Source organism: Bombina bombina, chromosome 7 (assembly GCF_027579735.1).
Source record: "Bombina bombina isolate aBomBom1 chromosome 7, aBomBom1.pri, whole genome shotgun sequence".
Taxonomy (NCBI): Eukaryota; Metazoa; Chordata; class Amphibia; order Anura; family Bombinatoridae; genus Bombina; species Bombina bombina.
This window is the reverse complement of record NC_069505.1, coordinates 452,991,564-453,006,336: the sequence shown is the minus strand read 5'-3', so window position 1 is coordinate 453,006,336 and position 14,773 is coordinate 452,991,564. Positions and strand designations below refer to the sequence as shown.

Below are 14,773 nucleotides of genomic sequence, written 5' to 3'. Positions count from 1 at the left end.
ACCTCTCTATAATATTATTTATCTGTATATAAGATACTGTGTGTGTGTGTGACAGAGGGATCCTCTCTATAATATTATATATCTGTATATAAGGTACTGGGGAGGAGCTGTATGTGTGTGACAGAGGGAACCTCTCTATAATATTATATATCTGTATATAAGGTACTGGGGAGGGGCTGTGTGTGTGTGACAGAGGGAACCTCTCTATAATATTATATATCTGTATATAAGGTACTGGGGAGGGGCTGTGTGTGTGTGTGACAGAGAGAACCTCTCTATAATATTATATATCTGTATATAAGATACTGGGGAGAGGCTGTGTGTGTGAGACAGAGGGAACCTCTCTATAATATTATATATCTGTATATGAGGTACTGTGGAGGGGCTGTATGTGTGTGACAGAGGTACCCCTCTCTATAATATTATATATCTGTATATAAGGTACTGGGGAGGAGCTGTATGTGTGTGACAGAGGGAACCTCTCTATAATATTATATATCTGTATATAAGGTACATGGGAGGGGCTGTGTGTGTGAGTCAAAGGGAACCTCTCTATAATATTATATATATGTATATAAGGTACTGGGGAGGGGCTGTGTGTGTGAGAGAGACAGAGGGAACCTCTCTATAATATTATATATCTGTATATAAGGTACTGGAGAGGGGCTGTGCGTATGAGACAGAGGGAAGCTCTCTATAATATTATATATCTGTATATAAGGTACTTGGGAGGGGCTGTGTGTGTGAGACAGAGGGAACCTCTCTATAATATTATATATCTGTATTTAAGGTACTGGTGAGGGGCTGTGTGTGTGTGTGACGGAGGAAACCTCTCTATAATATTATATATCTGTATATAAGGTACTGGGGAGGGGCTGTGTGTGTGAGACAAAGGGAACCTCTCTATAATATTATATATCTGTATATAAGGTACTGGGGAGGGGCTGTGTTTGTGAGAGAGACAGAGGGAACCTCTCTATAATATTATATATCTGTATATAAGGTACTGGGGAGGAGCTGTGTGTGTGACAGAGGGAACCTCTCTATAATATTATATATCTGTATATAAGGTACTGTTGAGGGGCTGTGTGTGTGTGTGACGGAGGGAACCTCTCTATAATATTATATATCTGTATATAAGGTACTGGGGAGCGGCTGTGTATGTGTGAGACAGAGGGAACCTCTCTATAATATTATATATCTGTATTTAAGGTACTGGAGAGGGGCTGTGTGTGTGAGACAGAGGGAACATCTCGATAATATTATATCTGTATATAAAGTACTGGGGAGGGGCTGTGTGTGTGAGACAGAGGGTACCTCTCTAAAATATTATATATCTGTATATAAGGTACTGGGGAGGGTGCTGTGTGTGTGAGACAGAGGGAACCTCTCTATAATATTATATATCTGTATATAAGGTACTGGGGAGAGGGTGGTGTGTGTGTGAGACAGACGAAACCTCTATATAATATTATATATCTGTATATAAGGTACTGGGGAGGGGCTGTGTGTGTGTGAGACAAAGGGAACCTCTCTATAATATTATATATCTGTATATAAGGTACTGGGGAGGGGCTGTGTGTGTGAGAGAGACAGAGGGAACCTCTCTATAATATTATATATCTGTATTTAAGGTACTGGAGAGGAGCTGTGTGTGTGAGACAGAGGGAACCTCTCTATAATATTATATATCTGTATATAAGATACTGGGGAGGGGCTGTGTATGTGTGACAGAGGAAACCTCTCTATAATATTATATATCAGTATATAAGGTACTGGAGAGGGCTGTGTGTGTGTGAGACAGAGGAAACCTCTCTATAATATTATATATCTGTACATAAGGTACTGGGGAGGGGTTGTGTGTGTGTGAGACAGAGGGAACCTCTTTATACAATTTATATATCTGTATATAAGGTATTGGGGAGGGGCTGTGTGTGAGTGAGACAGAGGGAACCTCACTATAATATGATATATCTGTATATAAGGTACTGGGGAGGGGCTGTGTATGTGAGAGAGACAGAGGGAACATCTCTATAATATTATATATCTGTATATAAGGTACTGGGGAGGGGCTGTGTGTTTGAGACATAGGAACCTCTCTATAATATGATATATCTGTATATAAGGTACTGGGGAGGGGCTGTGTGTGTGAGACAGAGGGAACCTCTCTATAATATTATATATCTGTATATAAGGTCCTGAGGAGGGGCTGTGTGTGTGAGACAGAGGGAACCTCTCTATATTATTATATATCTGTATATACGGTACTGGGGAGGGGCTGTGTGTGAGAGAGATAGAGGGAACCTCTCTATAATATTTAGGGCTAGATTTATCAAGCCCCTGCGGCAGCAAGTTCTCTCAAGAACTTGCTCACCACGATTTATCAAGCAGCGGTCACCAGACCGCTGCTTCCCTAACATCTTCGCCACCTCTATTGTGGCGAAATTAAATCTCCTCGGTCGAGTCCGACCGAGGAGATTGACAGCTCCTGCCCGTGCGTGATTGGCTGTGCGCGGGCAGGGGGCGGGATTGCACGCGAGCGCAAAATTGCGCTCGTGTGCAGTGTTAATTACCTGCGGGTAATTTCGCCCCACCACAGGCGAGCTGAGGTGTACAGGGGCGCGTATACGTGCCCCTGTACGCCTCAGCGTTGATAAATCTAGCCCTATATATCTGTATATAAGGTACTGGAGAGGGAATGTGTGTGTTTGTGACAGAGGGAACCTCTCTATAATATTATATATCTGTATATAAGGTACTGGGGAGGGGCTGTGTATGTGTGAGACAGAGGGAACCTCTCTATAATATTATATATCTGTATATAAGGTACTGGAGAGGGGCTGTGTGTGTGTGTGACAGAGGGAACCTCTCTATAATATTATATATCTGTATATAAAGTACTTAGAATGCGCTGTGTGTGTGAGACAGAGGGAACATCTCTATAATATTATATCTGTATATAAAGTACTGGGGAGGGGCTGTGTGTGTGAGACAGAGGGTACCTCTCTATAATATTATTTATCTGTATATAAGGTACTGGGGAGGGGCTGTGTATGTGTGAGACAGAGGGAACCTCTCTATAATATTATATATCTGTATATAAGGTACTGGAGAGGGGCTGTGTGTGTGTGTGACAGAGGGAACCTCTCTATAATATTATATATCTGTATATAAAGTACTTAGAATGGGCTGTGTGTGTGAGACAGAGGGAACATCTCTTTAATATTATATATCTGTATAATAGGTACTGGGGAGGGGCTGTGTGTGTGAGAGAGACAGAGGGAACCTCTCTATAATATTATATATCTGTATATAAGCTACTGGGGAGGGGCTGTGTGTGTATGAGACAGAGGGAACCTCTCTTTAATATTATATATCTGTATAATAGGTACTGGGGAGGGGCTGTGTGTGTGAGAGAGACAGAGGGAACCTCTCTATAATATTATATATCTGTATATAAGGTACTGGGGAGGGGCTGTGTGTGTGAGACAACGGGAACCTCTCTATAATATTATATATCTGTATATAAGGTACTGGGGAGGGGCTGTGTGTGTGAGAGAGACAGAGGGAACCTCTCTATAATATTATATATCTGTATATAAGGTACTGGGGAGGGGCTGTGTGTGTGAGACAAAGGGAACCTCTCTATAATATTATATATCTGTATATAAGGTACTGGGGAGGGGCTGTCTGTGTGTGAGAAAGACAGAGGGAACCTCTCTATAATATTATATATCTGTATATAAGGTACTGGAGAGGGGCTGTGTGTGTGAGACAGAGGGAACCTCTCTATAATATTATATATCTGTATATAAGGTACTGGGGAGGGGCTGTGTGTGTGAGTCAGAGGGAACATCTCTATAATATTATATCTGTATATAAGTACTGGGGAGGGGCTGTGTGTGTGAGACAGAGGGAACCTCTCTATAATATTATATATCAGTATATAAGGTAGTGGGGAGGGGCTGTTTGTGTGTGACAGAGGGAACCTCTCTATAATATTATATATCTGTATATAAGGTACTGGGGAGGGGCTGTGTGTGTGAGAGAGACAGAGGGAACCTCTCTATAATATTATATATCTGTATATAAGGTACTGGGGAGGGGCTGTGTGTGTGAGACAAAGGGAACCTCTCTATAATATTATATATCTGTATATAAGGTACTGGGGAGGGGCTGTGTGTGTGTGAGAAAGACAGAGGGAACCTCTCTATAATATTATATATCTGTATATAAGGTACTGGAGAGGGGCTGTGTGTGTGAGACAGAGGGAACCTCTCTATAATATTATATATCTGTATATAAGGTACTGGGGAGGGGCTGTGTGTGTGAGACAGAGGGAACCTCTCTATAATATTATATATCAGTATATAAGGTACTGGGGAGGGGCTGTGTGTGTGTGACAGAGGGAACCTCTCTATAATATTATATATCTGTGTATAAGGTATTGGTGAGGGGCTGTGTATTTGTGAGACAGTGGGAACTTCTCTATAATATTATATATCTGCATATATAAGGTACTGGTGAGGGGCTGTGTATGTGTGAGACAGAGGGAACCTCTCTATAATATTATATATCTTTATATAAGGTACTGGGGAGAGGCGGTGTGTGTGAGACAGAGGGAACCTCTCTATAATATTATATATCTGTATATAAGGTAATGGGGAGGGGCTGTGTGTGTGTGAGACAGAGGGAACCTCTCGATAATATTATATATCTGTATATAAAGTACTGGGGAGGGGCTGTGTGTGTGAGACAGAGGGAACCTCTCTATAATATTATATAACTGTATGTAAGGTACTGGGGAGGGGCTGTGTGTGTGAGACAGAGGGAACCTCTCTATAATATTATATAACTTTATATAAGGTACTGGGGAGAGTGCTGTGTGTGTGTGAGAGACAAAGGGAACCTCTCTATAATATTATATAACTGTATATAAGGTACTGGGGAGGGGCTGTGTGTGTGAGACAGAGGGAACCTCTATAATATTATATCTGTATATAAAGTACTGGGGAGGGGCTGTGTGTGTGAGACAGAGGGTACCTCTCTATAATATATATCTGTATATAAGGTACTGGGGAGAGGGTGTGTGTGTGTGAGACAGAGGGAACATCGCTATAATATTATATCTGTATATAAGGTACTGGGGAGGGGGCTGTGTGTGTGATACAGAGGGAACCTCTCTATAATATTATATCTGTATAAAGTACTGGGGATAACCTCATTTGTATAAGTTACTCACCAAAAACAAACAAACACTGGAATTGATGTTTAAATACAAAGATGAACAAATGGCTATAAGCAGCTTCAGCACAGGGTATAACTAGTGACATTAAATAGTTATTGTTAGTTCAGTTTTTTATGTATTTATTTATTTTTTTGATAATTGCTGTTTTCTGTTGGATAAATCAGTTTTATTCATTTTAATCCCTTTGTGATTAAGTAGAGTGATTCCTGAATCCTGGGGTGTGTATGATGCTCAGATAAGGGCATTGGTCTCATATAATTCACACTATTTTCTCCTATTATACTGATCTGTACATGAGACCCCCCCTCTCTCTATGTTTAGGCTGCTGTCAATGTGAAGATCACGTACAATAAATGTCACTGCGTTTGTCAGTAAAGGAGAAACATAAGAATATCTGACAAATTCAGTTGCTGGACAAGACAATGTCTGACACGAACCAAACCTCAGAGCTTCCTGATGCAGACGGAGGTAAGCAGGACGTCACATGCACACATATATATATGCACACATATATATATATATATATATCTATATATATATATATATATACACACACACATATAAAATTCATTAAAATTATGGGGGGAGATAAAAAACTGAAATTAAAATCCTCCATGTCTCAAAATTAAATCAATGTAAATATTTGCATAGGAAATTAGTACATCTAGGCAAGTATCCCCGCTTGCTTTTCCCCAGAAATTCTTAATATACAATGTTTCCAATGCACAAGAGAATTGTGGGTAAGATATGCAAATTAGATATGCAAATTCTCAGTTCAATGCAGCAACCAGAAATCTATCTCCTACTGATGAGTTCCAAAAAGAACGAAACAGGCTTGTCTAGTGAGTGATTTCTGGTTTGCTGTCATAATCCTGTTAAAAAGGATCGCTGTGTCAAAACAGTATTTTTGAAGCAAAAAAAAATGAGAATTTGCATATCTAATTTGCATATCTTACAAACAATTCTCTTGTGCATTGGAAACATTGTATATTAAGAATTTCTGGGGAAAAGCAAGCGGGGATACTTGCCTAGATGTACTAATTTCCTATGCAAATATTTACATTGATTTAATTTTGAGACATGGAGGATTTTAATTTCAGTTTTTTTATCTTCCCCCATAATTTTAATGAATTTTGGTTTAACCATTAAAATAGCTTTATCAATGCAGCAACCAGAAATCTATCTCCTACTGATGAGTTCCAAAAAGAACGAAACAGGCTTGTCTAGTGAGTGATTTCTGGTTTGCTGTCATAATCCTGTTAAAAAGGATCGCTGTGTCAAAACAGTATTTTTGAAGCAAAAAAAACTGAGAATTTGCATATCTAATTTTCATATCTTACCCACAATTCTCTTGTGCATTGGAAACATTGTATATTAAGAATTTCTGGGGAAAAGCAAGCGGGGATACTTGCCTAGATGTACTAATTTCCTATGCAAATATTTACATTGATTTAATTTTGAGACATGGAGGATTTTAATTTCAGTTTTTTATCTCCCCCCCATAATTTTAATGAATTTTGGTTTAACCATGAAAATAGCTTTATCAATGCAGCAACCAGAAATCTATCTCCTACTGATGAGTTCCAAAAAGAACGAAACAGGCTTGTCTAGTGAGTGATTTCTGGTTTGCTGTCATAATCCTGTTAAAAAGGATCGCTGTGTCAAAACAGTATTTTTGAAGCAAAAAAAAATGAGAATTTGCATATCTAATTTGCATATCTTACAAACAATTCTCTTGTGCATTGGAAACATTGTATATTAAGAATTTCTGGGGAAAAGCAAGCGGGGATACTTGCCTAGATGTACTAATTTCCTATGCAAATATTTACATTGATTTAATTTTGAGACATGGAGGATTTTAATTTCAGTTTTTTTATCTTCCCCCATAATTTTAATGAATTTTGGTTTAACCATTAAAATAGCTTTATCAATGCAGCAACCAGAAATCTATCTCCTACTGATGAGTTCCAAAAAGAACGAAACAGGCTTGTCTAGTGAGTGATTTCTGGTTTGCTGTCATAATCCTGTTAAAAAGGATCGCTGTGTCAAAACAGTATTTTTGAAGCAAAAAAAACTGAGAATTTGCATATCTAATTTTCATATCTTACCCACAATTCTCTTGTGCATTGGAAACATTGTATATTAAGAATTTCTGGGGAAAAGCAAGCGGGGATACTTGCCTAGATGTACTAATTTCCTATGCAAATATTTACATTGATTTAATTTTGAGACATGGAGGATTTTAATTTCAGTTTTTTATCTCCCCCCCATAATTTTAATGAATTTTGGTTTAACCATGAAAATAGCTTTATCAATGCAGCAACCAGAAATCTATCTCCTACTGATGAGTTCCAAAAAGAACGAAACAGGCTTGTCTAGTGAGTGATTTCTGGTTTGCTGTCATAATCCTGTTAAAAAGGATCGCTGTGTCAAAACAGTATTTTTGAAGCAAAAAAAAATGAGAATTTGCATATCTAATTTGCATATCTTACAAACAATTCTCTTGTGCATTGGAAACATTGTATATTAAGAATTTCTGGGGAAAAGCAAGCGGGGATACTTGCCTAGATGTACTAATTTCCTATGCAAATATTTACATTGATTTAATTTTGAGACATGGAGGATTTTAATTTCAGTTTTTTTATCTCCCCCCATAATTTTTTTTTTTTTTTTAAATATCTTTATTTTTGTGTGCCACATTCAGGAAGACAAATACATCATATATTCAGTACAACCATGAAATGATAATTCAACAACATTCTTTTCAACATGAGAGACTGGTCTGGACCATTTGTGCCCCTAGCTATGGGGCAGCTAAGGCTTACATGGTGAATACAGTACCAATTAATAGATTAAATAGACTCATGTAGCATGATTTAGTCCTCCCTCAGAGCACTTTTTGTAACATACAAACAAAACAAACAAATTCTGATAACTAATTGAACAATGATATTTGCCAACTCGGATTACTCACCTCTTCTCCCCCCTCTTTCAGTCCCTAGTTAATCGAATACCCACTCCTCTCTCAAATTGGCTTCAAGTATGTACTCCGTGTTTTGAAATGGTGTTATAATGATCTTTTGTAGCTCTGTAGGGAGTGTGTGTATGAAGGGTTCCCATTTAGTGACGAAAGATTTAACTCTCTTAGTCATGTCGCCTAGTCCATCTGATTGTTCAATAAACAATTGATTAAGCAATGTCTGTCTCAATTGTGTCACAGTAGGTGGATTACGTTTGAGCCAGTTTTGGAATATTAAGCGCCTGGCTACCAAAACTATGTTAGAGATGAATATCTTAAGTTGTCTTGGGATATCTCCAAAATCCAACAGTACAATATTTCTAAACGTTAGTTCAGGAATGCGGGAATGTGTGTTCAGAGTCGCCCAGTAATTTGTCATTTTCCAAAACTTAACCAATTTGGGGCAGCTCCACGTCATGTGCTTAATGTCTGCATCTGTCTTCCCGCACTTTGGACATTTGTCTTCTCTGTCGGTTTTCCATTTTTGGTATTTCTTGGGTGTTATGTAACTATCATGCATGAGTTTGAAGTGTGACTCCCTTACTTCTGAAGAGAGAGTGGCTCTTTTGACTTTAAGGATACTGTCCTCTATGTCTTTACCAGTGACTACCTCCCCCAGCAAAGAACTCCAAACCTCAGCTATTTTACTTCTGCACGATGTGTTAGTTGAGTTGTTTAGGGTCGTGTAAAGTGGGGAGATGGATGTATTGCCCTGCTCTGCTAACTGCATTACTCGTTTAATATGGAATTGTGTGGCTTCTTGATTCTCCTTTTGTAGTACTGAGTGATAATGCCTAGCCTGAAGGTACGCATAGTGGTGTGTGGTGGGCATCCCAAATGTCCGTCTCAAGTCTTCAAATGATTGCATGTGTTCCCCCCCTGGTGTCAGGGTCTGGCCCACTGTTCTTAATCCTAACTCTCTCCATCTAGCAAATGCTTCGGATGTAATACCCGCAGGGAATTCAGGGTTCCCTCCCCAGGGCAAGTAGGTCAACAGTTTATTGTTACCTCCCAAATATTTGCAGGCCAACCTCCAGGCTCTGGCAGGTTGATTCAGCAAATCAATGTCTGTCAAGTATTTAGTAGCTTGTGAGTGTGTCAAGTGTGGTATCATGTCTAATGTCCAGGGTTTTATTAGTGCATTCTCTAGTTTAATGTTTGTAAATTTTTCTTTTCCGGTTAGCCAGTCAATGGCGAATTTGCACTGAGCTGCCCAGTTATAGAGTTCAAAGTTGGGTAGTGCTAAGCCTCCCATCTCTCGGGCCGCCGTGAGTTTTAAGTAGCTGACCCTATGTTTCTTATTAGTCCAAACGAACTGGAGGACCATATGGACCACATTTCGCAGATCTGACTTTTTAAGGAGAAAGGGTAACATCTGAAAGTAATAAAGCATTTTTGGGAAAAATACCATTTTTATGAGTCCCACTCTACCAGAGAGGGACAGCGGGAGCGGGGACCATGTCTTAAGCATGTTTTTCAGGTTTCTCAGCAGGGGACCATAATTAATCGAGTACCACCTCCGTGGATCAGTATGTAGGGTTATTCCCAAATATTTAAAGTTTCCTTCAACCACCTTAAAATCAAAGTTTGGGATTAGTCTAACTCCTTTGGCAAGTAACCATATTAATTCTGTTTTATCCGTGTTAATCACGTATCCTGAGATCTTACTAAACTCCTCAATCAACTCCATCACCCTAGGAATATTCCTACAGGGGTCTTGAATAAACAGTACCATATCGTCGGCAAAAAGCGAGATATGTGAGACCGTGTCTCCTATCTGCATTCCTTCCAATTGTGCCCTAATTTTCCACGCCAGAGGTTCAATCGCAATATCAAAAAGAAGCGGAGACAGGGGGCAGCCCTGCCTCGTGCCTCTATGGAGCATGAAGGGTGGGGTAGCCGTTCCATTCACAAGAATGGAGGCCTGCGGAATCTTGTATAGGTTGGATATCGCTCTTACAAATGGACCCTCTATCCCCATTTTCCCAAGAGTGTGGAAAAGATGTTCCCACAGGACCTTATCGAAGGCTTTTTCAGCATCGATCAGCAACAAGGCTGCTTCCTTGTGATTACTCTTTTCCTTGTTGTCTTGTGAGATCCTCCAATAGTACTGTATGATTGTTTGAACTTTTCTGATATTAAGCACTGAGGATCGTCCTTTGACAAAACCTGTCTGATCACTGTGGATTAGTGACGGCAGTACATTAGCTAGCCTGTTTGCTAAGATCTTTGTAAGGATTTTATAATCCTGATTCAACAGGGATATAGGCCGATAGGATTGGGGTAAAAGGGGATCGCGACCTTCTTTTGGTATAATACTGATGTGGGCTTCTGCAAATCTAGACGATGGTACCACCGTATCATCCAATAGTCCATTAAATAACCTTGATAGGGGTTCAGCTATATCTGGCCCCATGATTTTGTAGAACTCCGCCGGCAGCCCGTCCGGGCCGGGGGACTTCTCTAATTTCAAACCTTTGATTGTGTCTACAATTTCCTCTGTGGTAATAGGGGAGTTAATTCCCCTGAGTTGGTCCTGCTCTATTTGTGGCAGCTGGATGGGGCCCCAAAACCTGTCTCTGTCAGAGTCGTGTATATGTTGTTTAGAGTAGAGACCTCTATAGAAATTAGTGAATGTATTTTGAATGTCTGTTTCCCTATTAAGTATGGCAGCTCCTTGTTTAATCGCTAGAATTGAGCTTCTCTTTCTGGTCAGTTTTGTCACTCTAGCCAGTAATTTCCCAGTTTTACTTCCAAACCTGTAATATTTAGCTTGCGTTTTGGAATAAGCTCTGTTGGTTTGTTGAAAGATGTAGTTGTCTCTAAGTGTTTTAGCTTCCTTATATTTATAACTGGTTATAGTGTTGGGATTTCTAAGGTATCTATTCCTAGCATTTATAAGGCGTACTAAAAGCTGTTCTGTTTTTTGCTTGTTTTGTTTTTTAAATGATGCAGCGTAAGTTGATCCCTATAGGAGCGTGGTCGGAGATCGTAATAGGGTCTACCACAGCCTCCGCTACTCTTGGGCAGAAGCTCGAGGAAACCAGAAAATAGTCTAATCTCGAAAGAGTGTCCTTTGCCACCGACATACATGTGAATTCCCTACTTTCTGGGTGTTTGGCTCTCCACACATCTTGCAAGTTCAGAGATCTCGCCAATGTGCGTATAATCAGTGACTCCTTTTTTGAGTTCTGTACTCTGAGTACTGAAGGGGTGTTTCTGGCTGGGTTAGAAAATCTGTCAGCGGGGACCTGTGGGGCAATGTTAAAATCTCCTCCAATGAGGAGAGGTAAGGTGGTAAACTTCAACATTTCTGAGTGTAGTGTCTTCCAGAACATTTGCTTCTGGGTTTGCGGACCATATACACCAACTAGCGCAAAAGACAACCCCCCCGCTTCTAGCTGAATCATGATATATCTACCTTCTTGATCAATTAGTGTTTTGGTAATTGTGTATTGTAAGGACTTCTTAAACAGGACAGCTACCCCCCTAGCCCTTCTCTGCTCATATGGCGTATAAATAACTTCTCCCACCCAACTCTGCCTCAGCTTCTGGTGCTCTAGTTGTGTAAGGTGTGTCTCTTCCAGAATAGCAATATCAGTTCCTCTAGAATGCAAATACCTTAATATTGATCTACGCTTTTGAGGGGACGTAATACCTCCCACATTCCAACTCATGATAGATAGGTTGCTACATGACATGAGGGACTATGTTATGTGCTTGATGTGCAGATGTGCATGTTATTGTGGGGAGATGCGCTATGACAGTTGTGAAATACCTTGGGAGTTCCGTCAGTATTGTGACAATGTTCTTCAGACTATGACTAACTTCCCCCCTCACTGGTTCCCCGGGAGAGAGGCAAGCATCCTGTTGGCTAAATAAAAGAGAATTAATTAAATAACATACAAAACAGTTTTGAACAAACAATGACATTTCTATCAAGTCACACCAATTTTCCTTCAACACTAGATTGGTGTGCATAGTGCAATTTGGTGTGTGCAGTACACTTCCCCTGATTCAAAATTCCCTGATATAAGGCAAGTTTATATATTCTTAGTTTCCATTCCCTCCTTCTCTTTTCTCTCTTATTCTTCCCCTTTCGTGGGCAATTTCAGCCTAAGAAATTGAGCTACTGAGATATGGCTTAAATGTAGCGTTCTTCCCCTTCTAATATGAGTAGTTAGTTAGTTAGTTAGTTAGTTAGTTGCCTCCCCAGATCTCCTCTCTAGCAGCTACGATAAGTACATAAGTATTCAAGGGAGGATCGCCTTCCACCTCTCCAATTCAGGCTTACGACAATTAGTGGCTATTCATATGGACTGCAACCCTACAGGTGCTGAATGTCTTCTCACTGACCAGGTCTATTTATCATTTGGAGAAGGCTACTCTCACTTCACTACAATCAGTATTACCTGTCTCATCATGAATATTGCGGCATCTTGGCTAAGAAAATGTTAAGTATATGTGGTGTGACCTAACAACAATAAAAAGCGAAAGTATGAACTGTTAAACAACTATGAAAAGGAAAACATCACTCTCACTTCACTACGATCCTTATTACCTGTCTCATCATGAATATTACGGCATCTTGGCTAAGAAAATATTAGGTATATGTAGTGTAACATAACAACAGTAAAAAGCAAAAGTATGAACTGTTGAGCAAAAATGAAAAGGAAAAACATCACTCTCACTTCACTACGATCAGTATTACCTATCTCATCATGAATATTACTGCATCTTGGCTAAGAAAATATTAGGTATATGTAGTGTGACATTTCAACAACAAAAAGCAAAAGTACGAACTGTTGAACAAATATGAAAAGGAAAAACATCAAACCCTCTCCATGATGGAGTACTTGCTACATAGTTAACCTGTTGTTGGTCTAGGTTTGTCCCACTCTCATAGGCTATATGCCAGATAATAAGTGTCTTTTTTATTGTCTCTTGGGACTTATTTATCCCCTCTCAGGTGTCATCTGGTGCAGGATCCTTTTCCTGTCTCAGGAATTTCTGGAGTTGTCTAGGGTCTTCAAAGAATTTAACCCCTTTCTGGGTCTGAAGCTTGAGTTTCGCAGGGAACATTAGGGAGAAGGTACGACCAGCTTCTGTTAGTGATTTACAATAAGGCGAGAACTCCCTTCTTCTTCTAGATATTTCCGCTGAGTAGTCTTGGAATATCAGAATTTTCTTCCCCTCAAAACTCAGGGGTGAGGACTGGCGATAGGCTCTGAGAAGTAGAATTTTGTCCTTGAAATTAAGATATCGGATCATTACTTGCCGTGGCCCTCTCATGTTTTTCTGGTCTTGGCTAGAGCTACCTACCCTATGAGCTCTCTCAACAATACATGGTATGTCTTCAGGCCTCAAGTGTAGCAAAGTGGGTAGGGTTCGTTCAGCAAACTCAATTAGGTCTGTATTTGGCACAGTTTCTGGAAGACCGACAATGCGCAGGTTGTTGCGCCTCGAGCGGTTTTCGAGGTCGTCAACTTTGTCTAGTAATAGCTTGTTCTGGGCCTCAAGTGCTCTGATCTTTGTAGAACTTTCTCTTTGCAAGACTTCACCATCTCCAACTCTCTGCTCCACATGTTGGAGTCTAGATGAAAATGACTTAAAATCAGATGACAGTGAGTCCATCCCTGTCTGAAGCTGCTCTATCTTGGGTAGAAATAGGGCCGAGATTTGTGAAACAATTGGGTGAGTGTCTGCCAGGCCCTCATCCATAATCTCCGCGGTCATGTTTTCTGCAGCGTGTACCTCAGCAGCCACTTTAGATTTCCTTTCCTGATGTTTCTGCCTGTTAGACATGGTGCCGGTGGTTTTGACGAAGCTGGAGTAGTATTTCTGCATGCACCTATCCGGAATTTTATTCTCGCCTCCAGTAGTGAAAATCAGCCAGATAAAAGAGTCTCAAGGCCTATTTATTATTGCTGGTGTTCTGGTCTCCTTTAGGTAACTTATGCCTTTAACATTTATTCATTTGCAGAATGTAGGGGTTCAGTGCACTGCATGTTTTTTATATCACATTCGGTCGGTATTCAGCATCTTCCCACCCCAGAAGGCCCCAGGGGGATGCCCGCATATCTAGCAAGTTCAGTTCAGTGAATTGCCCGAGTGGCAAAAGGAGGAAAAACATATATATCACTGGGCCAAAGAGGTTGTCTAATCTAACACACAGTCTGTTCTATGTCTTAATATCTGCCTCTTGTATGTCAGGTTCTGGTGCAGTGTCTTTTGAGAAAGTACGTATGGCTGTGGCCACGTGGAGCGGCAGTTAGGGACCAGGTTAAGTTGCGTAGTTCTTTTTCCCTTTCCTTCCCTTTCCTATCAGCCTGCTCACCGTCTAAAAATTATGTCCTCCACTTCCCCAAAGCCCTTTTCTCAGCTTTACCGGGGGTCTGGGGCTTTTAGTTGTGTTTTCTGCCTCAAGGCCTTTGTGTCATACCTTTTTCAAGTTCCCCAGCAGGAGAAAAGATAGAGTGGGTAGAATGGGTAAAGTGGCGGCCGGA

At 40.3% G+C, this 14,773-nt stretch overlaps 1 protein-coding gene across 2 annotated transcripts in view; it reads left to right on the top strand.

Annotated features, from left to right (window-relative positions):
- Window positions 1–14,773, top strand: part of LOC128666695 (gastrula zinc finger protein XlCGF57.1-like) — a 96,127-nt gene that overhangs the window by 10,948 nt on the left and 70,406 nt on the right. For both annotated transcript variants that reach the window (XM_053721435.1, XM_053721433.1), the window contains exon 2: window positions 5,570–5,716. In XM_053721435.1, the coding sequence (XP_053577410.1) occupies window positions 5,671–5,716 (46 nt within the window). In that variant the 5' untranslated portion in view covers window positions 5,570–5,670. The remainder of the gene's footprint in view (window positions 1–5,569; window positions 5,717–14,773) is intronic.